The sequence below is a fragment of the Aspergillus neoniger genome, assembly GCF_003184625.1.
Source record: "Aspergillus neoniger CBS 115656 unplaced genomic scaffold BO87scaffold_30, whole genome shotgun sequence".
In the NCBI taxonomy this organism is placed as follows: domain Eukaryota; kingdom Fungi; phylum Ascomycota; class Eurotiomycetes; order Eurotiales; family Aspergillaceae; genus Aspergillus; species Aspergillus neoniger.
The window spans coordinates 372,512-397,637 of record NW_020291158.1 but is presented as its reverse complement, the minus strand read 5'-3'; the positions used below and the strand labels follow the sequence as shown (position 1 = coordinate 397,637).

Here is a 25,126-nt window from a genome sequence, read left to right as displayed (position 1 = left end):
CTTCCTAGCGGCGGACGGGCCTTCGTGTCGAGGTTTCCGTGCCTCCCTCTCATATCGCTTGTGTTACTTTTGGATTGGCCTCCGCTTGGGTATGTTGAAGATGAACGTATTCTTAGAGAAGACGTTCGGTCTACCGTAGACTATTCATACAGATCGTGGCAGAAGATACGCGAGGAGGTGCTAATAGAGTTGAGATAGTTTGTGCTAATCCCTAGATCCTTATATTGCTATCATCGGTATCGAGCTATGAAGATCATGAATATGAGAAAGGATGGAAATAACCTAGGGTAATATTTGTGTATGAGAGGTGCTATAGTGATAAATAGTGTCCCGGGCCTAAGTCAATCTTGTATACCAGATAGACCGGTTCTATGGCTTCCCAGACTATCTCCAGGATTTCTCTTAGCTCGAGCTTCCGAAGGGCTCTTCATTGTGATGAATAATATTCATCGGGAGGAGAATGGCAGCAGATCCATGTCTCTCGAAGAAAAGGGACAGTCATTATCGGGGGAACGCCGGTTGTTGGTATTCCCCGCACTTTCGGCCTGATCTCCGACCGCGGAACGGATATAGTATCACCGTTCCTACAGAAGGGATGCTCTACTAGATCTCACAACTTTCGCACCTGCGCTGGTTGTTACTCACTCATATCTCGAAGGCTACGAACACCATGTCGGATTCAAGAAACTACAACATTCTTGTCCTCCCAGGAGATGGGATCGGTCCGGAGGTCATGGCCGAAGCCATAAAGGTCCTGCGAACCTTCAACACTGCCTCAGTCCAGTTCCATCTGCAAGAAGAACTTATTGGCGGCATATCCATCGATACCTATGGCCAATCCGTTACACAGCCCGTAAAAGATGCCGCAGTTGCTGCAGACGCCGTCCTTTTCGCCGCGGTTGGGGGTCCAAAGTGGGATCACATCAGGCGCGGACTTGACGGCCCAGAGGGGGGTCTATTACAGTTACGCAAGATCATGGATATCTATGCAAACTTGCGACCGTGCTCTGTGGAAGTTCCAAGCCGCGAAATTGCTAGGGACTTTTCACCGTTCAGACAGGAGGTGATCGAGGGGGTCGATTTTGTAGTCGTGCGAGAGAATTGTGGAGGCGCCTATTTTGGCAGAAAAGTTGAGGAGGACAATTACGGTAAATCTGAATCCGCTGAGTGGGAAGCAGAAGGTGGCTAATGGTTATTCGGTAACACGAGTGCAGCAATGGATGAGTGGGGCTATTCCACTATTGAGATTCAACGCATTGCTCGTCTCGCTGCGGAGCTTGCCCTGCGGCATGACCCACCATGGCCCGTGATTTCTCTTGACAAAGCTAATGTCTTAGCATCATCACGTTTGTGGCGCCGTGTTGTCGAGGAAACCCTTTCAATAGAGTATCCACAGGTGAGGTTGATCCACCAGCTCGCGGATTCAGCATCATTGATCATGGCTACCGAGCCCCGAGTCCTCAACGGTGTGATTCTGGCGGACAATACCTTTGGTGATATGATATCGGACCAGGCGGGATCACTAGTTGGAACACTTGGTGTCCTGCCCAGTGCTAGCTTGGATGGTCTTCCTCATCCCGGCAAGAAGGAAAAAGTTCGCGGTCTATATGAACCAACACATGGCTCCGCTCCGACGTAAGTGTCGTTTGATATCCTGTTTCTTTTATTGCTAATAGCTTGAAGAATAGCCGGCAAGAACATCGCAAACCCAACTGCGATGATCCTCTGTGTGAGCCTAATGTTTCGATACTCTTTCAACATGGAGATCGAAGCGCGCCAGATTGAAGATGCTGTGCGAGCTGTTCTGGACAAGGGAATTCGCACTCCTGATCTCGGGGGCAAATCAGGCACTAAAGAGTTTGGTGACGCCGTAGTCGCTGCACTGAAAGGGAAATATCAGATCTGAGGCGTTATACATAGACTTGCTAGAAGTATCATATGTGTTGATGTCGAATGATACGTTAGTGGTCACTTGGACACTAGAAGAATATTTTGAGTGGCCAAACCAATATAGTTAGCAACATTTTCCTATATGTAGTTGGCCTTTGCCGTCCTGCGGTGAGCGGGCCGTCTTGATGGACAAGTCGTTGAAACATGATAACCCTTCTTCGGGGCTGATATTGTTATAGAAGATTTCATGAGTACCGCGGCATTCGATGTCTAACTTTGTCTCTCATTCTTATTGTTTGACCTAGACTGTGGAGACTAACTGATCTGGTGGTGTGAATCACGACGATGCTTCGGTAATGTGAAGCTATATTCTGATAAATTATCTTTCTCCCATTAAGCACATAGGATCAGGTAAATGGATATACAACCTTTTAGAAGTTGCCTGCAATTGTTAGTGTGATTAAGATGGCATTGCATCTTCCCGGGGCTGCTGTCCTTTCGAGATATTACGGTTAAGGAGAGTTATGATGAACCATGGTTCCACAGAGAGGTGAAATTCAACATCCACTTATATGGTGTTTTTGGACGGCTGATTTCTTAATCTGGAGAGCAGATGACCTTATTAGTAAGGGAACAGTCGTCATGATTACTTATACCTGATTATGACCGGGGTGCCCCATCCCTCTCTCCCTCATGAATCCTGCAAGCTGCGTAACAACTTCTGAAAATACAGGTACCCTTGCCTAGTATTCCTCCTTATATCAGCAGATCAGTAAACTAATAATGGCTTCTACTAGATCCAAGCAACGAATAAGCTACCGAAGTGCGGTTGTTACCACGCGTCCGACAAAAACAGGAAACGAAGCAAAGCCGGGTGCTACTCGTCGTACACACGATCACCTCGTTGAAATCATCGATACCCCAGTACGGTATTTGTGAAATGGAGGCAAAGAAGAATCTACTCTGTGCTCAGCTCGAAGGTCGTGAATCGCCTGCCCCGGAAAGTCAGACCGCCGAACAGCAGGCGCCTTTTTGCTGGGGCAGAATTCCTCGCAATCTGCAGCAGCCAGCATATAATTCAACAGAGGGGAGCTCTGACCCCGTCAAGCCCTTTGTGTTGGAAAGCAACCCCGTCCATCCTCTGGAGGCGCCGTTGGCGGCGCAATATGCGCATGACAAAAAGCGGAGTATCTCAGAATGATGTTGGTTTTATCTCCCTTTAACCATCGTTTCACTTCGCCGCATTATCTGCTTTCATTCTTGGGTGATGTATTCCGTCTATTAAAATACTCTTTGGGCCCCGGCTCATTCAAATTTTGTGAAGACGTATATGACTTTGTGGGGAATACTGAGAAGGCACTTCTATAGCCGTTGGTACAACGGTGTTCAGGATTCTTGACATATCGGAATAACACTCATTAACACTCTACCTTGGGTCATGGAATGGATGTAGAAGAGTTGTCTCATGTATATCAAGACACCATGCGGACCCATAAAGCGGTCTTCCTTAACGTTTCAATAAGAGAATCATCGACGCTGTTAGAAAGGGTAGATAACGTGATCAGCAGAAATGTTACATTATCTACCCCTGTAGCATCAATATAAGCGTACTCATACAGAACCCCGGGGGTGTCGTCAAATACCTGTTGAAAATGTAACCATGTGTGTCTAAAAAACGTCACAATGGCTGATGATACAGCTTTGTGGTTTCAAATCGAATATCTCTTCCGACAGCTTGAATTGATATTAGCAACAGCACCACTCAACTTGACTACTGACATCACCAGGTCTTTTGTAATGCACATCCAAGATTGAAAGGTTCCAAACCTGCCCTTGTGTGGAGTTGAGACCGATGTGACGAATAGGTTTAGACATATGCGATATTAGCAGCGAGGGCCCATGCCACCCGTTTCTACATACTGTTTGACAGTCAGATCCATGACAAACCAAGGCGACATCTGGTATGAATGTGGTTAACGAAATTTATAGCACAGTGAACCTCGCAGGATGTCGGATACTACATCTTTCCTAGACGTGTGTCTTTTCTGCTTATCATATACAATCTTCGAAATTGTGCACATTTCTAGCTCAACGATACAGATCAACCTCCTCCTAGCATTTGCAAATATTATTCACGGATAAGATTCGTTCCTCATTCCACTGCCCGTCTACTTCCAACCGACTACTAGTTCGAGACTAGCTTGTAGCTGGCGAACGCAGTGTCACCGTCAAGGCATCCTGGTGCAGTTACATTTTGGACGCCCTCCTCGCAATTTGGATCGGTGAAGAATTGCGCTGGGAAGAATTGTTAGGTGACATGAAAGATCTTAGGGAGACGGAGATTGACTTACCAGCATATCCTGCTACGACGTAATAGGTGGTGATAGAATGAATGGCATAGGGGCCTGCAAAGGTGCCACATTCATCAAGGTCGGATTGGTACAAGCCAAGCTCACCCATGTTGTCCTCGGCACAACCAGTTTCACCCCAGAGGCGGAGTTGGATAACTCGCGTGTCGGTGGTGGGCAACGCCATTGCGGAAACGGCTAGAGCGAGAACGGAACATAGCTTGAGCGTGAACTTCATAATTGCGGTGTGGTCAATAACTGGTGACAGGAAATAGATTATGAGATTTGGGTGTCTGAGGAGGGATTCTGCAACGATCGTAGTAACGCTGGTGATGGTAGAGGTATGTGTAGTCTGTGAGATTGATGCCAAAGACAGACAAGAGCTAGGTTTGGCATCTGGCTGGTGCTCTTTATATAGTTATTCGTTGTGATGGGTAGCGATTTCGCTCATCTATTTTTACTCCGTGGGCGGTGCAATGTCCGGATGGCAGCGGAGGTCACATGCGACAGAGGGACATACCTATTACGATGAGGATTTAGTTTACATGGTGGACTAAGCTGGGGTAGACTTGTACGTGGTTCATACAAGTCATACGTCTTGAGCTTAGCAGTAGAGTGGCCCGTTCGATCCCAGTCTCCTGTTCTGGCCACACGGAGAAACATGTCTTACCCAGGTCAAGGCCGTCAGCGCGACCGTCCACTCAGAACGCGGTGATGCGCGCCCCATGAGAGAGCCATCTGCAAATGACAAGGCGTGAGGAGAACCATCAGGCTCCCCATCCGTCTAAAACAGACAGTCTTCGGGATTTACCCGACTCCACCCACGAGCGAAATTCGTATGAGACCTTCGCAGTCTATCCACCTCAAAGCGGTTCAAAGCGGTCCGTTGCAAGGTCATTCGTAAAGATGGACCATGTGGTACGGTCAAACGAGGAGATGAATGTCAATACTAACAACACCACGCCAGATGGCTGCTGGGATCTATTTTACCTTCAAGACCGCAACTTGGGCGGGTTCCCATCCCGCACCACCGACAAGGCGTGGCTATGCTGAATCCAGAGGTACCATGGGTTAGGCGCTCCAATCTATGCATCTCATTTCATTCTCGCTACTCATCATACCCTCGCCCAAAACAGATTCGTTGAGCCCTGGACGCCTGTTAGGCCCCCTGCGTAGCAAGTCAAGAAATCGTGCAGGATGAATGACTAGACTCAGTCACGCACAAACGACTTATGTTACTATCGCATAATGCTCCTCGCACAACTGAATGCGTTACAACTCAAGATTGTCTGTGGAAAATAGAGTGATAAGGGTTCTGTGCAGTGGAGTTCCCACCCAAGACCCGGCAGTCATCTCACTGACGATAACATCAATGAATAATGCAACCTATCGAGAAGGTTGCAGGACGCAGGGTGATTTCATGGCTTGTTTTCATCCGGCAGGCGGTTCACAGACATGGTCTACTACCCTTTCCGGCTCGGGCATCCATCAACCCAGCTGGGCTCTGCATTATTCTTCATCGGTCATTGACCGGCGCGCCCTCAGCTAGCATGATACAACAACTACAGCCGGTTTATGAGAGCGATCGCTGCGCTAGGGTTGTTACCCCAGACTTCTTGATGGATATGGGTGATAGTTTGACTGCTGTCTTTCACTCCCGGTCAGAAGAGTTCGGTCCGCCCGTCTCCCCCATTCCACTAGCATAGCCTCTAGGTTAGCGACCCCGATGAATGCAGCAAATAAGGGCCGATAACAGGCGACTGTCTGTAATCTTGGGCAAAAGGTTCTAGAGAGGACAAAATAGCTTGCAATGTCACCGAGGAGGACCGAGTGTAGCTTATGGGCCGAATCTGGATAATCGCCGGGCAATCGCATAATCGCCGGTCCTTGCCCAAAAGCAACGTCACCGGCATTCAAGAAGAAGCGCAGATGTCTTCTTTGTAATCGAAAATCGTGTTCGGGAGTCTCACACCATGACAGTCATCGCTTCATCCCCCATCCAGTCGGACCAATCCCAACCGTGGCAGGAGATTGATCGGCTGGTGGAGAAATATTCTGCGCACCCAGATACACTCGATCCCAAGCTCGAAAAAGCTGTGGTTCTTCTTACAGGAAGTTCAGGAAGCTTAGGGTCGCACTGTCTAACACAGCTAGTTCAATCCAACCAAGTGAGCCAGGTTATTTGTGTTCTCCGAAATAGTCAGAGTCCTAGCCCATCTGTCAGCCCCAAGGCCTATCGCCAGCAGCTGCAGGAGAAGAAGATATTCCTCTCCGAAGCCGAATGGTCTAAAGTTACCTTCATCACTTGTGATCCGACGGACTCCCACTTGGGACTTGACGCAAGCGAGTATCGAGATGTCCAGCGTCGTATCACTCATGTTGTGCACGCTGCCTGGCCCATGGACTTTCGTCCAGGTTTATCGTCACTCTGTGATCAATTCCAGTTTCTCCGCCATCTCCTGCTTCTGGCCTCGTGCGGGGGCATGCGCCGGCGATTCCTCTTCGTCTCTTCCATCGCAGCGGTGGCCCAACGTGGGCTCACTCCAGCCCATGCGGGTGAATTAATCGAGGAGGCTTCCATGGTCTCCCAGAAGTCTGCTACCGGACTGGGATATGCCGATGGAAAGATCGTCTGCGAGAAGATCCTCGAACGGGCGGCAGCGACGTATCCGGACCAGCTGGAGATCGCCATAGTCCGAGGAGGGCCTATCGTAGGATCTCGCGCCACGGGCATTTGGACCACCAAGGAGGTGGTGCCGATGATGTTGCGATCATCGTTGAGCCTTGGAAAGCTGCCCCAGCTGCGGGGGGTAAGTTGCACTCGGAATTCCAAATGCCATGGGAGATGCAAGTGCTGACGTGATTGACGTGATGTATGAACAGACGTTGTCGTGGATGCCCGTTGACGATGCGGCCGCCGTCTTTTGCGAGATTCTTCTTGCGCCGCATCCGCTGGCGCCGGTCTACCAGGTGGAGAATCCCATCCGTCAGGCATGGAGCGATCTGTTGGACACCGTGGGCCCTGTCCTGGGGCTGACCACGCGAATCCCCTTCGACGAGTGGCTAGCTGCTGTGGTGGACGCCGCCGAGACGGAGGGCTCCACACGCAGGTACCCCGTGTTGAAGCTGAAGGCATTTTTTGCGCGGTTGTTCCAACCTGCCGTGTGTGGGCATGTTATCCTGGCCACTGATCGCTCCCGGGCCTGTTCGCCCACTCTGCGCCAGATGAGGGCCGTGGAGGATGAAGTGGTGCTGAAGTTTGTGCAGCACTGGAAGGACATTGGCTATTTTGCATAAGCAGCACTGTATCCCTGTCGTACCTGTGGCTTAGGCCGATCACCGCACTGCAGAGACGAGAGAATGACGCATTAACCTCTGACCTGTTATTCCTTTGAATATGCACACTTTTACTCCTCCCACGTATGGCTATTGCACCTTGTGTATAAAGACTCAGTAAAGGATGCCAACAACTGTACGTAATTCAACCACCGACTGCTTTGCCGAATTGCCGACCGTGGGCTGCGCCGGATAGACTGCGCCTGAACGGGGCTTCGCAGCATAACTTCGTCTTCCATTTTCTATTGTCGCGGATCACCAGTGTGTGGTTTGTAATCCTTATCAATTTCATAACCCCGGCGATATGAAAAGATTTGCCAAGTCAAATAGTAGTACTATTGGTAATACTACCACCGAGCACGGATTTAGATGAGTCGTAGGCGGATAGATCCCAACTACTTCAACCATGTATATTTCAAGAGTCTCAACGAGTAAGAGTACGGAAGTGTCGGTCGGGATATTACTACTAGTCCACAATAGTACTATTATCATTTATCGACACAAACAGTAGTACTGTAGATGAAAACAGATTAATGAAGTAATAGAAACAGAACCATTTAAGTTGTGTGGCAGCAGATCTAAATTTCGACAAGTCGAGCACCACCGCGTAATGAACCGCTGGTGCGTGCCAAATCCGCGGTCGGAAAGACAGCATGGGACCCTGACCCCCGGCCGTAACATGATCCGCCACCACATACTCAATATCCTTGGCTTCGCTGTCATTTCGATCCACCCTCCGCATGTCAAATTCCCAGAATAGACGGGCCATAGTGAGCATCACCTGTGCCAGCGCCAACGGTTTACCAATACAGCTCCGGGCCCCGATCGAGAAGGGCATGTACGCGCGGCCGTCGACTTCCTGAGTCCCCGATCCCTTCAGCCACCGGTCGGGATTGAACTGAAAGGGCTCTGGCCACTCGGTGACGCGGTGGTGAATGCTATAGATTCCTACCCCGACCTCACAGCCCGGAGGAAGCCAGTGACCATCGATGGAGGCGCCTCCGTCCTCAACTTCCCGCCAGAGAGCACTCGCTGCCGGCGGCGAGAGGCGTAAGGCTTCATCAACGCAGCCCCGCAGAAACACACAAGAATTCAAGGCTGGTCCCAGGCGGATATCCGTCAGCGAGGCAAATGCCGACCGTACCTCGTCTGTTACCCGGCGATGACATTCAGAAGAGCCGGTCACGTAGTGGCATACAGCAGCCATGGTGGTTGATGACGTATCAGATCCTGACCTTTCGTCAGCATGGTAGCACTGGCCGCGGGAGCAAAGGGTGGGCCGAGGGTCACCGACCGGCAATGATAAAGGTGGCAGTCTCCGTGCTCAATTCCGTCACGCCCAGACCCTCGCCCGTGGCAGGGTCCTTGCATTGCTGTAAGAAGGCAAACAGGTCCCCACCCTTGTCAAGGGCACGCAGCCGCGTCCCCAGGAGTTCTCGGATAAATTGAACAAATTGCCTGCGACCAGCAATGGACGAGGGAAATAACCGACCATCCAGGTTGCCTGTCGCCAGTTCCTGCGCTTGCAGAAGCACGCTGAGTCGAATGTTCGACGCGGAGATTGCCTCAATCACATAGCGATATTTCGACGATCGGAGAGTGTCGAAGTCCGAGTCGAAAGAAACCGAGGTCATTGTATCAAAAGTGAGGCGGTCAACTTTTGACGACTGTTAGCTACGCTATCATATTTCAGGTTGACAGGAGACTTGCAGGTGCGTGCCATGTCAAGAGGCGCCGTCCATCCATTCTCCATTGAAGAGGGCATCGTGATCAAGCATCCGCGTATGACCTGGGATAGTCGATCAGGCTGAGAGACGATCCTGGGCTGCCACGATTCAAGACTGCGGGCGGAGAATCCCTGGCTCAGCACCCGGCGTCGGCGGCTATGCTGGATTTTATCTTGCATCGTGAGGGTATTAGGTGCCTGCTGCGCGAGCACCCGGTAGTTCACGTATTTCTTGACGGGCGCGCGATGACCGTATATGTCTTGGACAGCCCCTGCCGTGTTAATTAGCAGCCGGTTGGGCGCATAACGCACATGGTCCCCTGTTGTCATGTTAGGCGGAGCTGAAGTGCACATCCTGTGGTGTAGGGAAAATTACCATATCGCTCGTGGCAACGGTAGATGTCAATATGAATGTCCCCTTTCCACGCATGATACGCGGAATATAGATTGCTGAACCGCGCAAGGAGAGGACCTGGGTATCTGGCCAGAGGATGGAAGACGCCCAGATACAGGGCCCGCGTTAGAATCTGGCCTCCCCAATGACCGTTAGATTGGCGTCGGTCTTGAAGGAGTTTAGTTGGGTCTGATAGATGCACTTACAAGTAATATGAAGCCAACCAGCAACACAATGCCTACATTTCCTGCTTCACCCACGCCAGTAAACGGCTTGAACATCATGTTTGGCAAAACTGGCTGCTTGGTGTCTTGGGTCACCTTCCTTGTTGACCCGCAGTATGCTTCAGTGAGAAATTGAATAAAGACAAAGTAAAGTTCTGGAGGTCCCTTCACCTGACTTGGGCCGGATTAAATTGGCTGTGGAAGTAAGTTCGTCTCAGTAATTCGCAGCGGGGCACCCAGATTGAGCTTTGAATGGGACATGAAGTTGAATCGCGGTCACAGGCAACCTGGATTATGCACCGAGGGGGTTTGCATCCACTGGGTCGGCGCATATCCTCTGCGGAGTCAAGGTCGGTGACTATCCTGACTACCCCGACTATCCCGATGTAAGTCAGACAGATCAGCGTTATTGAAGTGATAACCGTCTATCCGATATGACATTCGGCCCATAATTGCGCTGGTCTGCAGGACCAAGAACGGAACCCGGTTGCTCTATTGCAACCCTAACCTGTTCCAAATTGCAACCGACTTGATCATTATGGCCCGTGCCTCCTCTCGCACTATCTTCATGTTTTATTACATCAAGTGCACAACCCCATCACTGTATGGACAGAGCAAATAATCAATCTTAACTTCAGTAGATTCATTCAATCTTCATTGAACAGCCACAACTACGAGTACGACGTAATGGGGATCACGGTTGATGAACAGAACCATGCTTCACGCTCGCACGAGCCTATCGCCATCGTGGGCATGGCCATGCGGCTGCCTGGCAGAGTAAACGACAGCGAATCCTTTTGGCGGATGCTAATCGAGAAGCGAAGTGGGCTCTGTGACGTGCCGAAGGACCGATATCACCTTGACGCCTTCCACGATCCGCATGGCAAGCGGGGAACGGTGAGCATGCGGCAGGGCTACTTTCTCGACGACGTTGATGTCCGCCAATTTGATAGCAATGTGTTTTCCAGCCCCAAGAAAGAGCTAGAACGGCTGGATCCGCAGCAGCGCCAGCTCCTCGAAGTCTCGTATGAGTGCCTGGAGAATGCGGGATGCACCCTGTGGCGGGGTCGAAAGATCGGCTGCTACGTCGGCGTGTTTGGCCAGGACTGGTTGGACTTGAATGCAAAGGAGACACAGCATATGGGTGCCTATCGCGTTACGGGCTATGATGACTTTGTGCTGGGGAATCGTATTTCGTACGAGTTTGATCTCCGCGGCCCTAGGTAGGCCTATTCCTTTTTGTCATACTATCCATCAACTAAAGTGTGAATCTAATGAGTACCAAGCATGACCATAAAGACTGGATGCTCATCATCATTGGTATGCCTCCACCTCGCCTGTAAGTCGCTGCGCGACGGTGACTGTGAGGGTGCATTGGTTGGTGGAACAAGCTTGATCTTTTCGCCTACCATGAGCCTGGCACTTAGTGATCAAGGTGTGCTATCGCCCACTGGAACGTGCAAGACCTTTGATGCATCTGCCGATGGTTACGGGCGTGGTGAAGCAATCAACGCTATCTACATCAAGACCTTACGACAGGCCATTCAGGACGGAGATCCCATCAGGGCAGTCATCCGAGGTACGAGCGTTAACTGTGACGGTCAGACGCAGGGAATGCTCACCCCGAGCCCAACCGCGCAAGAGGCACTGATGCGCCGTGCGTACGAGATGGCCGGTATTACTGACCTCGGCCAGACGGCCATGATCGAATGCCACGGTACCGGCACCTCCGTGGGGGATCCTCTCGAGACCACGGCCGTGGCGAAGTGCTTTGGCGAGACTGGTATAATCATTACCTCGGTATGGACGGAGCTCTGCGCATTCAAAAGGGACCACTGAGAGACTGATCAAGATTTGTGTGGACCAGGTCAAACCCAATGTCGGCCACTCCGAGGGGGCGGCCGGCTTGACGAGTCTCATAAAAGGAGTTTTGGCACTGGAACACCGTCAAGTGCCGCCTAACATACACTTTTCCGAACCGAATCCCGACAGTGAGTGTGCCTCTGGCTTCATTATCCAGTGTATGTCTAATTCGTGGCCTGCTGTCAGTCCCTTTTAAGGCCGGCAAGCTGCACGTCCCTGTGGAGGTTGAGCCATGGCCTGCGGACCGTGCCGAGCGAGTCAGCGTCAATTCCTTCGGCATTGGCGGTGTCAATGCCCATGTAGGAGGCCCTTAGCCCTTATCTGCTAGGGAATATTTCCTCATCAGCTCCAGGTTATTCTTGAATCCCCACGTCAATGCGGGATCGTCGATCAGATGTCACGCCCGGACCCTGTTCTTGGGGGAGCGAACGCCCATTTGCTACTCTTCTCCGCCCACAGCGCAGTCTCCCTGCAGACTTCCATCGCTGCACATCAAGCGTACGTTGAGCAAGGTCATGCCCCCTTGCAGGATGTGGCATACACGCTCGCCAATCGCCGGTCCCATCACACCTATCGCGCTTATGCGGTTACAGACGACCAAAAGTCCTGGAAAGTGTCGACAGCAGAAGCTGCCACTTTGCCTCCACGCATTGTGTGGGTATTCACGGGACAGGGAGCACAATGGCCGCAGATGGGGGCAGAGCTTCTGGAAGTAAATGCCACCTTTCGGGACACAGTTCAGAAATTGGACCGTTTTCTACGCACACTGCCCAGTCCACCGCCATGGACGATCGAAGGTGAGAAGCACGCTCCAAGGTTAAATTTGGATGAAGGCTCAGGCTAGAATTCAGCGGAGCTACGCAAGCCAGACACGATCAGTCGAATCTACGAAGCCGTCATGGGTTACCCCTTGTCCATTGCCCTCCAGATAGGGCTTATTGATGTGTTGCGGTCCTGGGGCATCGTCCCCACGGCTGTGCTGGGTCACTCATCCGGGGAGATGGCTGCTGCATATGCCTCCGGCGCCATCACTGCCGAGGAGGCGATGGCTGCCGCCACCTTCCGAGGTGCGAGCCATGAGACCTCCTCCCGCAAAGGAGCCATGGCGGCCATTGGTCTGGGTCCCAAAGAAGTGCGGCCCCTACTCCAACAAGGGGTCGTGATTGCTTGCGAAAACAGTCATCAGAGCGTGACGATTTCAGGAGACACCGAACGGGTCGAGGAGGTGGTGCGTCGTATCCAAGAGGAGCAACCGGGGACTTTCGCTCGTTTCCTACGCGTGGAGAAGGCTTTCCATTCTCGTGAGTGTACCCGCAACCCCTGACTACCATGTCTAACTAGATGCTCACCCAATGTTAGACCATATGCAGGAGTATGGACCTCACTACGAACGGCATCTCCAACCATTTCTTCAAAGCAGGTGCCCCGAGGTCCCCTTTTACTCGACGGTCACGGGGGACAGGTTAACGGGAGATGGCTTGGGCGCCACATACTGGCGTCAGAACATGGAGAGTCCGGTGCTTTTTAACGCCTGCCTGCGATCCGTCCTACGGGACTATCCCGACAAGCTTACCTTTATCGAAATCGGACCGCACCCTGCGCTTAAAGGGCCTATCCGACAGATACTTCACGACGTCCAACGACCAGACGTCGGGCACGTGGGAACCCTCCAACGATCACAACAATGCCAGGGAAGCCTCCTACAGTGTGCGGGCACGCTTTTTCAGCAGAATGTTTCTCTTGACCTCGCAAAGGTCTGCCCCCGGGGTCAGTGTGTCACGGACCTACCCCGTTATGCCTGGCAGAAAGATGTGTCCCACTGGGCCGAGCCACGCTTAGCCCGCGACTGGCGCTTTCGAGCATATCCGCCGCACGAACTTCTGGGAAGCCGGGTAATTGAAATGGGCCATGAGCCGTCGTGGAGGAATGTACTAGCCTTGGAACACCTTCCTTGGCTGGAAGGCCATCGCGTCAGTGATCACACCGTTTTTCCTGCCGCAGGTTATGTTTCTATGATCGGGGAGGCTCTGCTTCAGTTGGAAGGAGAACCCGTCTACTCGCTTAGAAACATCAGCATCTGTACAGCATTGACGTTGCAAACGGAAAGGTCGACGGAGGTCCTGACAAGTCTCCATCCACTATCACTGGACTCATCGGAGGCGTCTCCATGGTATTCATTCAGCATTAGCTCCTTTGACGGAACCCGCTGGGTGCGAAACTGCTACGGTGAGGCTAGAGCGTCCGTAGATAAATCTGTAGCTAGGAACGTCGACGAGTCAGCGGTACCATTGCCGCGTCCAGTTGATCAAAGAACTTGGTACAATGTCCTGCGGCAGGTGGGCTTGGATTACACGGGGGCATTCCGTGGTCTGCGATCCATCTCAGCTGCGACAGTGGATAACAGAGCCACTGCGACCGTCCCGTGGCAGAACATCCACGGAACTGCACATTATGCGGTCCATCCCGGAATGATCGACCAGTGCTTCCAGTTATTCACCGTGTCTGTCTGTCGCGGTCAGGCACGGAAATGCCGTCATCCCGCCGTCCCAACTTTCATCGAAGAAATGGTCGTTATTCCCACCAAGGGTAGTGTAGAGGTAGATTCCCATATCCCTACTTCTGAGGGAGGATCATATGTTGGCGAACTTGTTGCCCATTCAGCAGGCGAGCTTGTCCTGTCTGTGAAAGGGTTCAAGGCTTCTGCCCTCACTGCAGCGAGTGCTGTCTCGGAAGATGTACCGCTAATAACCCAGTTGGAGTGGAAACGAGACGCTGACTTCGCTGATTTGTCGCAATTGATGTACCCCCGTAGGCACTGTCCTTCTGAATGGGCCCTACTGGAGGAACTTGTTCTTTTGTGTATGCTGGAGCATCGGGGGCAGTTACAACTCGACGAGCAGACCCCTGAGCATCTCCGGGTGTTCTTTGCCTGGTAAAAGACTCAGCTAGACCGATACAGGAGAGGGTCGAATATTTTGGTTCCTGCAGATCTCGATCTCGAAAGCATGAGCCGTGCCAATCGTCTGGCTCGCGTGGATGCCCTAGTGACCCAAGTCAAGGCCTCGCCATATGCAGTCTTCGCCACCGCGGTACATCGCCTTTTCATGGCCGCTCCAACTATCTTCACCGGTGAAACCCATCCGCTACAGGTCCTCCGGCAAGACCAAATTTTTGAGGAGTTTTGTGCTATCACGGACTCTCTAGAATACACAGATGCGGTGGCGCTCTTAGGTCATAGCAACCCCGTCATGCGTGTCCTGGAGGTCGGCGCTGGGACAGGCGGAACTACCCGGAAGATCCTCCAGGCGCTTACCTCGTCCAATGGCGAGCGCTTGTACAGCAGCTATACCTATAGCGATGTTTCACCAGGATTCTTGACGACAGCACAGGAGCAGTTTGCCGACCGCGAAGGCATGCTATATGCTGTATTTGATATCACGCAAGACCCTGCAACTCAGGGCCTCGAGCTGGGGCAGTACGATTTAATCGTTGCTAGTAATGTAAGTGATGTTAACACTCAGTAGCTACGATATGTCGGGTATGAGTGTTTACCAAAGTTAGGTCGTGCATGCCACGCCGTGTTTGCAGACCTCTCTTCGACACCTCCGCAGTTTGCTGAGCCCCAGAGGTCGTCTCTTCTTGCATGAGCTCTGTCCTGGTGAGTGGGGCCTTCTAGACCACTAAGTGTAGTGTGACTTGAGAGCTAATAATGGGCAGAGGCCAAATTTTATGATTATGTTATGGTAGCTGTCCTCCCAACTTTACAGCCTGCAGATCCCCCGCTCCGTTGCTGTTAATCTGTCTTGATGGCTAATAACAGGTATATATAGGGATATTTACCTGGGTGGTGGCTTGGACGGGCGGGCAATCGCCTCGAACAGCCATATGTTTCACCGGACCGATGGACTCAGGAACTAAAGGCCGCAGGCTTTGACGAGCCCGATGCCGTCGTGCTTGATGGAGTTGTCCCATATCATAGCAACGCAGGCATGATCGTTTCAACGGCCCGTCCGCAAACAATTCCCTCTAGGGTGACTCTGTTGTGTTACACCCCAACAAAAACATACGTGGAAGGTCTTATTCAGCTCCTACATGACCTGAAAATCTGCGTGGACATCTGCACCCTAGGCGAGCCTCTGGCCCCCACGCAGGATGTAATATCTGTGCTAGACCTGCAACAGCCTACAATCCACGGCATGTCAGAGACAACGTTCAAGGTAATACTGGGATATTTACAAACACTCAAGGAGAAGATGTTGTGGGTCACCCGTGCGTCACAGGTGAAATGCAAAGATCCCAGAGCTTCCATGATACTGGGACTAGCGCGCATCGCCCGCAATGAGTTGTCGGCTAGGCTGATGACGGTGGAGGTGGACAACGTGACTCCGAACTCAACTGCGGCGCATTCAACGATCAGAATCTTTCTCCGTGGTCCTCTTTCCGACCTTGCGCCTGACTCCATGAGTCCGGATTGGGAATATGCTATTGTTGACGGGGAGGTTTTGGTGCCCCGTGCACATTGGACTAATATCCCCGAGGCCTTTTCGCATCTCCGCACCTCAGCCCCCTCGACGCGGAAACAGCTCGCCATTGAGACGCCGGGCTTGCTTCATACTCTAGGGTGGACGGAGAATGAGATTGACAGCTTGGCAGGCGACGAGGTCCTCGTTGAGACCAGAGCAGTGGGCTTGAACTTTCGTGTACGCCGCTTGTCCCCCTGGATATTTAAGTGGCCCAATTGCTGACATCTGATACAGGATGTGCTGATCGGTCTTGGGGTGCTTGACAACAGCGCTAGAGAGGTGGGACTTGAAGGTGCTGGCATTATACGAGCCGTCGGTGCCCAGGTCAAAACTCTCTCTGTCGGTGACCATGTAATGTATATGTCCAGTGGGTGCTTCGCTACCCATGTAACTTTACCAGAGGCTATCTGCGTCCGAATGGATGGGACTATGTCCTTTGAGATGGCTGCATCGCTGCCGTGTGTATTCACTACAGCTGCCATGGCTTTGGTGGATAAGGCAAGATTAGGGACGGGTCAGGTACGTTCATTTCCCAACGGGACACCTGCAGACTCCCTGACGACTTCAATTCTCAGTCCGTTCTGATCCATTCTGCGTGCGGTGGAGTCGGCTTGGCTGCGATTCAAATCGCCCAGATGATAGGAGCACAGGTACGTGCCATCAATCGCATGGCTGGAGCATCGCTAAAGGACACAGATATACTGCACCGTGGGGAGTGAGGAAAAGGCACAGTATCTGATCGACCATTATCACATTCCGCGCGAGAAAATCTTTTATTCCCGAGATGCATCCTTCCAGCGGGACATCATGACGGCCACCAGAAATCGGGGTGTCGATGTGGTGCTCAATTCCTTGTCCGGGGAGCTATTGCTGGCCTCATGGAAATGTGTTGCCGAGTTTGGGACTATGGTCGAGATCGGCAAACGAGACTTCCGCCGCCGTGCGAAGCTTTCCATGGAGGCCTTCGAGGCCAATCGAACATTTGTTGGGCTTGACCTCTGGCAGCTATCTCAACAAAGGCCCAGGCAAGCCGCCGAGTAAGTATACCATTTCCAAAGCACCGTGCGCTCCTACTGACAAGTTAACTAGGCTCCTAGAGCGTTGTGCGGACTGGATACGGTCTGGGGCCATCTCCTTAGATGCCCCGGCCAACATCTTCCCGGCCAACCGAATCCAAGATGCCTTCAGATTCATGCAGGCGGGTCGACACATTGGGAAAATTATTATTACTATGCCTGATGACCCTATTGATCTTGGATCAGTGCCTGGGAAACCCTCCATCACTCTGCGGCCCGACCGCAGCTACCTTCTTGTGGGTGGGCTAGGGGGGCTGAGCCGCGCGGTAGCTTCCTGGATGGTTGAGCTCGGAGCCCGACATCTCATCTTCCTCTCCCGCTCTGCTGGCCAGCTCCCTGAGACTGTCCAATTTGCAGCTGAGCTTCGCTCCCAGGGATGTGAGGTCCACTTGGTTACAGGCACCGTATCTGAGACAAATGATGTCTATAATGCAGTTAATGCAGCGGGTATGCCAGTGGCTGGCGTCATAAACATGTCGATGATCTTAAAGGTACGTGAATCGCGATGTTTATGAGAAGCCGACTAGCTCTGACCCCGTTCTCTAGGATGTATCACTGGCGGACATGAACTTCTCCGACTGGACTAGCGTGGTAGAACCCAAGGTTCAGGGGACCTGGAACTTGCATCATGCCACCTCTGCTGACCTGGACTTCTTCATTCTATTCTCTTCGTATAGTGGGATTGCTGGTCAATGGGGACAGGCAAACTATGCGGCCGCCAACACCTTTCTAGATGCTTTTGTGCAATATCGACATGGAAAGGGCCTGCCGGCATCCGTGATAGATGTCGGCGTTATGGGTGAGGTGGGTTTTGTATCACAGAATGAGGCTCTATTCGACCGCTTCGCGAAGAGTGGTATGCATATCTTGAAGGAGCAGGATCTTCTGGATGCAATGGTTCTCGCCATCGCACGATCAGCTCCTGAACCCACCGGAGCCCAGGCTGGGGCGTACTGCAATGCCAGTCAGATTCTACTCGGTGTACACACTACCGTTCCCATATTGACCCGCTTCAGCCGAGTAGCCTGGAAGAACGACATTCGGATGAGCATCTATCATAATATCCATGGGGGCAGCGAGGTATCCCCGGCTGGAACCTCAGACCAAAACAGCCTCCGGGGATTCCTTGCTGCATGTGGCTCTCGACCCGAGATCCTGGAAGAGCAAGAAGCCGCAACAAGAATTGCGCAGGCATTGGGCTTGGCGCTAGCAAACTTTCTCCTGCGCGATGCTCAGGCCATCAGTACCCACGACTCCCTTCCGACGCTAGGGGTCGACTCTCTTGTGGCCATGGAGGTCCGAAACTGGATTCGGCAGCAGCTCGATGTGGATGTCAGTGTCTTCGTGCTCCTGCAAAGCCTGTCGCTACTGCATGTAGCTGATCACCTTCGCCTGGCTCTTGTTGCTCGCCTGGCGGCCAACGGGCCTACCGCTGTCGAGGCATCGTAGATCCACCACGTAGCCCCGATGCAGCCGATTGCTAATCCCTAACCCTCGTGCGCCGAACTTGCCCAGACCGTGGGCTCTGCCGGTTTGGGACACTGTACGCCTTCTAGGTGCTAACTTCGGAGTAGGAGTAGCGTTGATGTGCAGAATGGCACGGGGATAATTGGATGGTGGCTTGGAACTTGGGGGTGCAAAGGGATTTACCTTCGTCGGGCCAGTAGACTTGTGAGCCCCACAGGAAGTATCCATTTATTCCAATTGTGCATAAAGGCGCACAGACGACCACGTACGTCTTTTTCAAGTCGAAGTTACACGGAAGGTATATGTGACAGGGCCCGTGGACGAGAGCGTTCACCGATTCCCATTCAATAGTCAACAATACCATTTAATTTATCCTAAAACCTGATTGCATAGTGGTCAGTGCGATTTCGTACGATTGTTTGTCATTAGTGCAAGAAACAACATCCAGTGGGCGTGTAGGTCAGCCTCCTGGTTGGCATAACCGTTCGTGATTCCACCATGGACTATGTCCAATTCACCTCAATTGGGTGGTAGGCCTTGTATTTGCCATCGGTCCCCGGAGAAAACTTCCGGTAGCTGGGGCCTGTGGGAGGGACGAAGACGTTCCTATTGGACGTATGAATCTCATAGTTCTCTGCGCTAAACCTCGCCGCTGGCGAATCCCTTGCGACCGGCGAGGGTGAAGACTTGTAGGGATGATTGCCCTTATCCACCACACATGAAGAAATTCCGCACCCACGGCCAATATTGACTCCGATCGATAGCCCGTGATAGCTCTGCAGCTGTCACAGGGATGATGCGTTCCCTGGCCCCAACCCGACAACCCCCGCCAAGGCACGAGCAATCGGCGATCGACAAATGGTAACTATGGAGTTGGTCCTGTGTCGAGGTCGGTACCACCAGATCCCGAAGCCTACCATGTTGGAACAACCTCCCTTCGCTTACTGCACAGATCTCGACCCGAAACCCCGTTCCTGGCCGCCTAAAATCGATCATAGATCTGGATCCGGATGATATCCTTTACTAGCGCCGCGTTGCCACCAATCCCCACTCTTTCAGCTGTGCTGTTGCTCAATGCACCCTAGCACCCCGCCCTTTACTCCATCCGCCGGTCCGGATAGTACCCTTTTGGGTAGTCAGAAGTCTGACCAGACTTAGGTCAGAAGCCATCCACGTCCGTGATTGGAGGGTGGGCTTACCAGGCTCTAGGTCATTGCGCAGTGTTAGTGCGGTCATGGGGTGGCACCTGGGAGGGCATTGCTTCACAGGTAGCCAATACCTGCCCATTGCAAACGAGCGATGCAACATTCCATGATCTCCCTTCTTCAGTCAAGGCTGCGTGCGGCCAGCACATCTTATCTACAAGGTGAGACAGGTTATCTGCCGTCGACGGTAAGCCGATGAGTACCAAGTTAGGTTGGACGGTGCGTATAAATAAACGGCCATTGGGTTTCATTGTTGCAATGACCATGTGCCGCTGAACATGTCCAACTTTCCAGACTCCCTTTCACGTGGCACAATGCGCTCCAGGAGGCTGCGTCTAGCCTGTGATACCTGCCACAGGGCTAAAATACGATGCACCGGCGGTAGCCCCTGTAAGAAGTGTGAGAACGCGTGCGTCAATCCCCAGCACCAAAGGCCAACTGGTCCGGCGAAGTCCCAATTCTAAATCATCGAGGGATAGTAATGTCCCGTGCCAGTACAGCTACACCCAAAAGCTTGGCAAACCCAAGGGCAGCCGGAACAAGAGGACACTTGCTAGGCTGAACGCATCCAACAGTGGGCGACAGGGGCCAGCAAGGACCCCGGACAGATTGCTACCATTATCGTTGCCGGTTTCAAATACCCCTCCTCCAACAATTGCCGAGACCCCTTCGAGGACTTTGCTAGATTATCAGCCATTGGAGGCCGATCTCGAATGTCCCTGGGTAGACCCTTTCTTCGATCTCGATGCTACAGTGTATCCTCCACCACCGGATGGAGGCCTGTGTCAGGTGAGTTCGCCGTGTCTCGCAATCTGAAAATCCCAGTCAAACAGTAATGACAGTCCTTCAGCTCGAACCTACCTACCCAACCTTGAAAAACGGTATGTTTCTCTCACGGGTGAAATGCAAAATTACCACAGGCTCCTGTCGATTGGGACTGACGTACCACCACCTGGTCTCCAGGAACCGAAAACGGGCAGTCCAATGAAATTAACACATTTGATTCCACACAGCAGCATCCAGACGCAAGGCTCACATCCCCAATCAGTACTACTATCAACGACGATATATATAGAGTTGACGTTCAACCGCGTGTGGTTACACAGAAGCCGAATGCTACAACCCCCAGCCACATTCCGGCTTCTTACCCTCCCAACAGGGCACCCTTCGGTACTTCTATCACATCATCCCTCTTCTTTGAAAATCCCAGCCCAATCCAACGCGAAGGGGGAACCTCATGTTCCTGCCTCCGGCTGCTAACAGAACAACGCTATCTCCTCCATTCTACGGAACGCAACAACCTTGCCATACCGTTAGATCGGGTTCTATCAATGGCTTCAACGTTCATTGGCTGTGCTGACGGTGTCCTACACTGTGTGCTGTGCCGACTTGACAGCACGGTATTGCGACTAATCATGACGGTGCTCCAGACAATTTTCAGCTGGGTTTATATGGGTTATAGCGAGCAGCCCGGGTCCCCCAGACTGCCCCCCATTCACTTTGGCGATTGGAGGGTTCCGGAGCAGGATGGGGAAATGGTGAAGCTGCTGCTTACAAGGCACATGCTATCCCTCTGTCGCTCTGTGGTTCGTATCCTACAGCTCCGGGTGGATGAGATGCATCTACTTGCCAAAGTCCAAACGAGGTTTCATTGTATGGACACTGCAAGCATGAGCGTTCTAGCAGAACGACTATCTAGCTCACTGTCGGATGTTATTCACCTGGTTCAGCATTGCGGCAAGGGGAAGGATGTGATCCCCGACTCGCCATCATCTCAAAAGAGCCCTGAAAAAAGTGGAACTGTCGCAGAGTCGGGTTAGGCGCGGACGGTTGCTGCGTGACGAGAAAGTGTACGCCTTCGAGGCCTCTTCTTGACATCCGTTCGCGATCGTACGCGACGGATGGCTTACCCTTAACTATATAATCTGTTGAGCGTGGCGTCGATCAGAGCGGCATGTTTTGAGTTAAACTTTAGCAGTGGTGCATTCTTCGCGCGTTGATGGTTCAAGTCCTCAGCCTAGCCAAGAAATCACCTTCAGAATCAAATGTCTTAGATCCCTTTAACCGTTTCAGGTGAAAATTACAACTTATTTTCCTGGTCCCCCTAAACGTCTGCTGGACCTACTATTGCAATCTTTCCGTATGACTCCCTTGTATTATCTAGCCAATTCAGGCACACTGGTACGCAGAACGTCCTCTGCATTTACTTTTATTCTTGAGAATATATGTTTGTCATACACTATCTCGCACGGCGGCTAATATACCAACAGTGTTGGGATTTAGAAACACAGCGACAACTTGGTAGATCGGCTAGATCAGTATGTTTTACAATTCCTCTTGTGCTCCAGACTTTAGTGTCCGTTTAAATGGTTGATTTCTGTCCCGAACTAAGGCGGATTTCCAAGATGGGTCTGATTACAATGAGTTCCGAATAATTCCACATAAAATCATCTTCTCCCCAACACAATATGATTACCTAATAGATACCTGCACAAGTGAGGTCATTGTTGGTTGTGGTCTTAAGTACAGAATACATAGCTATCCTCAACTTGGTGATCGCCTCTCGGACAGTAGTGAGTATGTGAGTATCACTTTTCCTCGTTTGGTGGTTCCTTTCGTCCTGAGAGTGCGAATTACATAACACCGAGCATTCTTCTTGTTGTGCAAACTGCCCGATGTTCTCTTATATGCCCGCTTATCGGAAGTCCCGTTTGCCTCATGAGTTGCAAACCGCACGGGAAAAGAGAGAGTAAGAACGAGAGGCAATGTGGTCCTTTTCGGCCCAAAACATTAAATGGGATACTCGGAAGGGCACCGCAAGACGTCGTAGAACACGACAATAGCACAGGGAAGCAAGAAGAAAAGTCTTCCGAAAGCAATCTATAGACGTAACTAATAATGTCAATTTATATATTTTATATAGAAAATCAGTCGTAGCCCGCGTGATCTACGTCCCACTATTGCTAATCACACGTCGACTCGGTTTGCCTCTCTAACCACTTCTGAAGTAGTTTCTCCGGTAATCTCGTTGTGTGCTTGTTTGCTAACATTCCCAAAAACCTCAACAATTTCCTCTAGCGTCCTGCCGGTCGTCTCGGGTACCAAGAAAAAGGCCCACGTTCCTGCAAGAGCACAGCATGCCGCAAAGAAAACGTATGTGCCATAACCAATATTAGCCATCATTGCCGGAGTCACGATTCCAACAATGAAATTGGACAGCCAATTGACACAAGTTGATAACGCGACCCCTTTAGAACGGAGTGCATTTGGGAAGACCTCCGAGGGCAGGGCCCAGCCAAGAGGTGAGTATGTATTCCCGTAGACAAGAATGTACAGGAAGGCCATCGCCACACAGGCCCAACCAGCCGATGGGTTAGCCCAATTGGGCCCATATAGAGCCATTAGCACAGCAATGACGACATAGCAGGCTCCCATAAGGAAACCTCCTAGTATAGCCAGGGGTCGCCGACCAACTTTGTCGATGGTGAAGAAACAGACTAGGACGGTGAGAAGCTGAAGGGAATTGAATACACCCGACAAAATCAAGGACATCTCGCCCTCCTGGCCGATTGAAGTGAAGATATATGAAGGCATTTACACCTGAAAATTGTTGGAAAAATCCTACACCCACGCCGACTGCTGTCCTCTTCCAGGTCTGCGGCTTGAATAGGTCCATCCATATCAGGGCCTCTCGCTTGATGCCAGTCACTCACGGGCGTTGTTGCTTTTCCATGAGTTTCTGGGCTCTAACCTCACTGATTATTGCGTTGAACTCGGCCTGGACGTTCTGATCGCTCAATGGAAGGCCGCGCAGCCGACTCAGACTCTTGAGACAATCCTCCGGCCGATCAACGAGCGCCAGCCACCGTGGTGAGTATGGGAAGAAATGGATACCGATTCCAACAAGAGTTGCGCTGACCATCTGCAAGCCAAAGGGCACACGGAATGAAGCTTCACTGTTTACTAATCTCATGCCGAACTTTATCCAATATGCTATGACTGACCCGGACACGAGGCAAATGGATTCGAGCACTAATAGAGTTCCTCGCAGGTTTGGTGGTGAAATTTCTGAGATGTAAAGTGGTGCGCCCTGGTATTGCCAGATATATTAGCAAGCTGTCTTGCATGGGACGGGAGATTCATCTCTACCATAGCCAGTGTACCAACCCCGATACCACCAATTGCTCTTCCAGCAACCAGCATGCCGTAACTTTGGGCCGAGGTCTGGATAATGGCCCCGATGTCAAAAATGATAACGACCACCGTCAGGGCCCACTTCCTGGAGACCTTGTCGGCAAGATAAGGCATGAAGATACAACCGACAAATGCCCCAAGGAGCAGCATGCCTGTCATGAACCCTTTACCAAATTCACTCTCCGCCTGCGGGATAGCCGCATGAAATTGTGGCATGACATTGATGACTGAAGTAACTCCCTGGTCATACCCAAAGCTGAAACCCCCAAGAGAAGCAAGGCAGGCGGCTCCAAGAACATACCCCGAGCTGAAAAGCCCTCTGACGCCATCCGGTCCATATGAAGGCATCATATCCAGCGCTTCAACACCAAGGGTGCCCCTCTCATCATGCTCCACCGTAGTATCATCCTCTTTCGACTTTTGATGCATTGAAAAACTTGAGCGAGTTATAGCTCTTGACCGTCTCTCCATGTATTTACCTGACTGGGGAGGCAGGACTGAGCACTTAAGTAGCCCGTGGGGCAGGGGATATCTGACTGGAGTTACCCCGGCCGGCTCTAAACACACATCCCCAGACGGCAAAAAGGTATAAGCGCACCAATCAGATCTACTATAGTGATGTACAGGGATTACGAAAATGACAGGCGCATCGGACATCTCTCTTGACCTGACCTCCGGCTACTTACCATGATTATTAGTCCCGTGTCGTGTCGGTCAGTCATTGGGCGAATAACGCACTTACTCGTCTCTCCATAAGCCGGGCGGCCGGAGACGTGTGGACTATAGGCATCCTGTCTACAATGAACTGCCTTGATGAGTTCTGCTAGATGGCTGAAAATACGATGATTTCCAGAGCCACATTTTTTCAGTCACCAAAGAC

The 25,126-nt window shown here is 51.7% G+C and overlaps 8 protein-coding genes across 8 annotated transcripts; 5 read left to right on the top strand and 3 right to left on the bottom strand.

Annotated features, from left to right (window-relative positions):
- The first annotated feature begins 610 nt into the window (after nt 1–610).
- BO87DRAFT_341083 (3-isopropylmalate dehydrogenase) lies at nt 611–2,007 on the top strand. Its single transcript, XM_025620683.1, has 3 exons — nt 611–1,148; nt 1,215–1,635; nt 1,684–2,007. The coding sequence occupies exons 1-3, from the start codon at nt 671–673 to the stop codon at nt 1,904–1,906; spliced, it is 1,122 nt and encodes a 373-aa protein (XP_025476790.1). The 5' UTR covers nt 611–670; the 3' UTR covers nt 1,907–2,007.
- A 583-nt stretch (nt 2,008–2,590) lies between these two features.
- BO87DRAFT_341081 (uncharacterized protein) lies at nt 2,591–3,298 on the top strand. Its single transcript, XM_025620682.1, has 2 exons — nt 2,591–2,623; nt 2,688–3,298. Exon 2 carries the CDS (start codon nt 2,831–2,833, stop codon nt 3,089–3,091), a length of 261 nt encoding a protein of 86 aa, XP_025476789.1. The 5' UTR covers nt 2,591–2,623; nt 2,688–2,830; the 3' UTR covers nt 3,092–3,298.
- Nucleotides 3,299–3,911: 613 nt separating this feature from the next.
- Nucleotides 3,912–4,609, bottom strand: BO87DRAFT_379185 (uncharacterized protein). The gene is made up of 2 exons (XM_025623973.1): nt 4,242–4,609; nt 3,912–4,185 (listed from the first exon to the last, which is right to left on the bottom strand). Exons 1-2 carry the CDS (start codon nt 4,474–4,476, stop codon nt 4,076–4,078), a joined length of 345 nt encoding a protein of 114 aa, XP_025476788.1. The 5' UTR covers nt 4,477–4,609; the 3' UTR covers nt 3,912–4,075.
- A 1,602-nt stretch (nt 4,610–6,211) lies between these two features.
- BO87DRAFT_418365 (polyketide synthase) lies at nt 6,212–7,654 on the top strand (the record flags this gene model as incomplete). The annotated part of the gene is made up of 2 exons (XM_025626885.1): nt 6,212–7,048; nt 7,122–7,654. The coding sequence occupies 2 exons, from the start codon at nt 6,212–6,214 to the stop codon at nt 7,533–7,535; spliced, it is 1,251 nt and encodes a 416-aa protein (XP_025476787.1). The 3' UTR covers nt 7,536–7,654.
- A 412-nt stretch (nt 7,655–8,066) lies between these two features.
- Nucleotides 8,067–9,978, bottom strand: BO87DRAFT_399736 (cytochrome P450; the record flags this gene model as incomplete). Its single annotated transcript, XM_025625460.1, has 6 exons — nt 8,067–8,087; nt 8,191–8,804; nt 8,869–9,241; nt 9,364–9,620; nt 9,677–9,827; nt 9,901–9,978. 6 exons carry the CDS (start codon nt 9,976–9,978, stop codon nt 8,067–8,069), a joined length of 1,494 nt encoding a protein of 497 aa, XP_025476786.1.
- Nucleotides 9,979–10,605: 627 nt separating this feature from the next.
- BO87DRAFT_399735 (type I polyketide synthase) lies at nt 10,606–18,829 on the top strand (the record flags this gene model as incomplete). Its single annotated transcript, XM_025625459.1, has 17 exons — nt 10,606–11,141; nt 11,205–11,718; nt 11,786–11,909; nt 11,968–12,080; nt 12,176–12,578; nt 12,633–13,082; nt 13,141–14,630; nt 14,664–14,701; nt 14,741–15,281; nt 15,343–15,439; nt 15,499–15,524; nt 15,612–16,481; nt 16,539–16,823; nt 16,880–16,954; nt 17,001–17,341; nt 17,394–17,871; nt 17,927–18,829. 17 exons carry the CDS (start codon nt 10,606–10,608, stop codon nt 18,827–18,829), a joined length of 7,284 nt encoding a protein of 2,427 aa, XP_025476785.1.
- Nucleotides 18,830–20,330: 1,501 nt separating this feature from the next.
- On the top strand, nt 20,331–21,878 carry BO87DRAFT_418363 (Zn(II)2Cys6 transcription factor domain-containing protein; the record flags this gene model as incomplete). The annotated part of the gene is made up of 4 exons (XM_025626884.1): nt 20,331–20,442; nt 20,486–20,841; nt 20,903–20,933; nt 21,016–21,878. 4 exons carry the CDS (start codon nt 20,331–20,333, stop codon nt 21,870–21,872), a joined length of 1,356 nt encoding a protein of 451 aa, XP_025476784.1. The 3' UTR covers nt 21,873–21,878.
- A 1,141-nt stretch (nt 21,879–23,019) lies between these two features.
- Nucleotides 23,020–24,675, bottom strand: BO87DRAFT_399734 (sugar porter family MFS transporter; the record flags this gene model as incomplete). The annotated part of the gene is made up of 4 exons (XM_025625458.1): nt 23,020–23,613; nt 23,651–23,746; nt 23,804–24,142; nt 24,202–24,675. 4 exons carry the CDS (start codon nt 24,673–24,675, stop codon nt 23,020–23,022), a joined length of 1,503 nt encoding a protein of 500 aa, XP_025476783.1.
- Nucleotides 24,676–25,126: the final 451 nt, after the last annotated feature.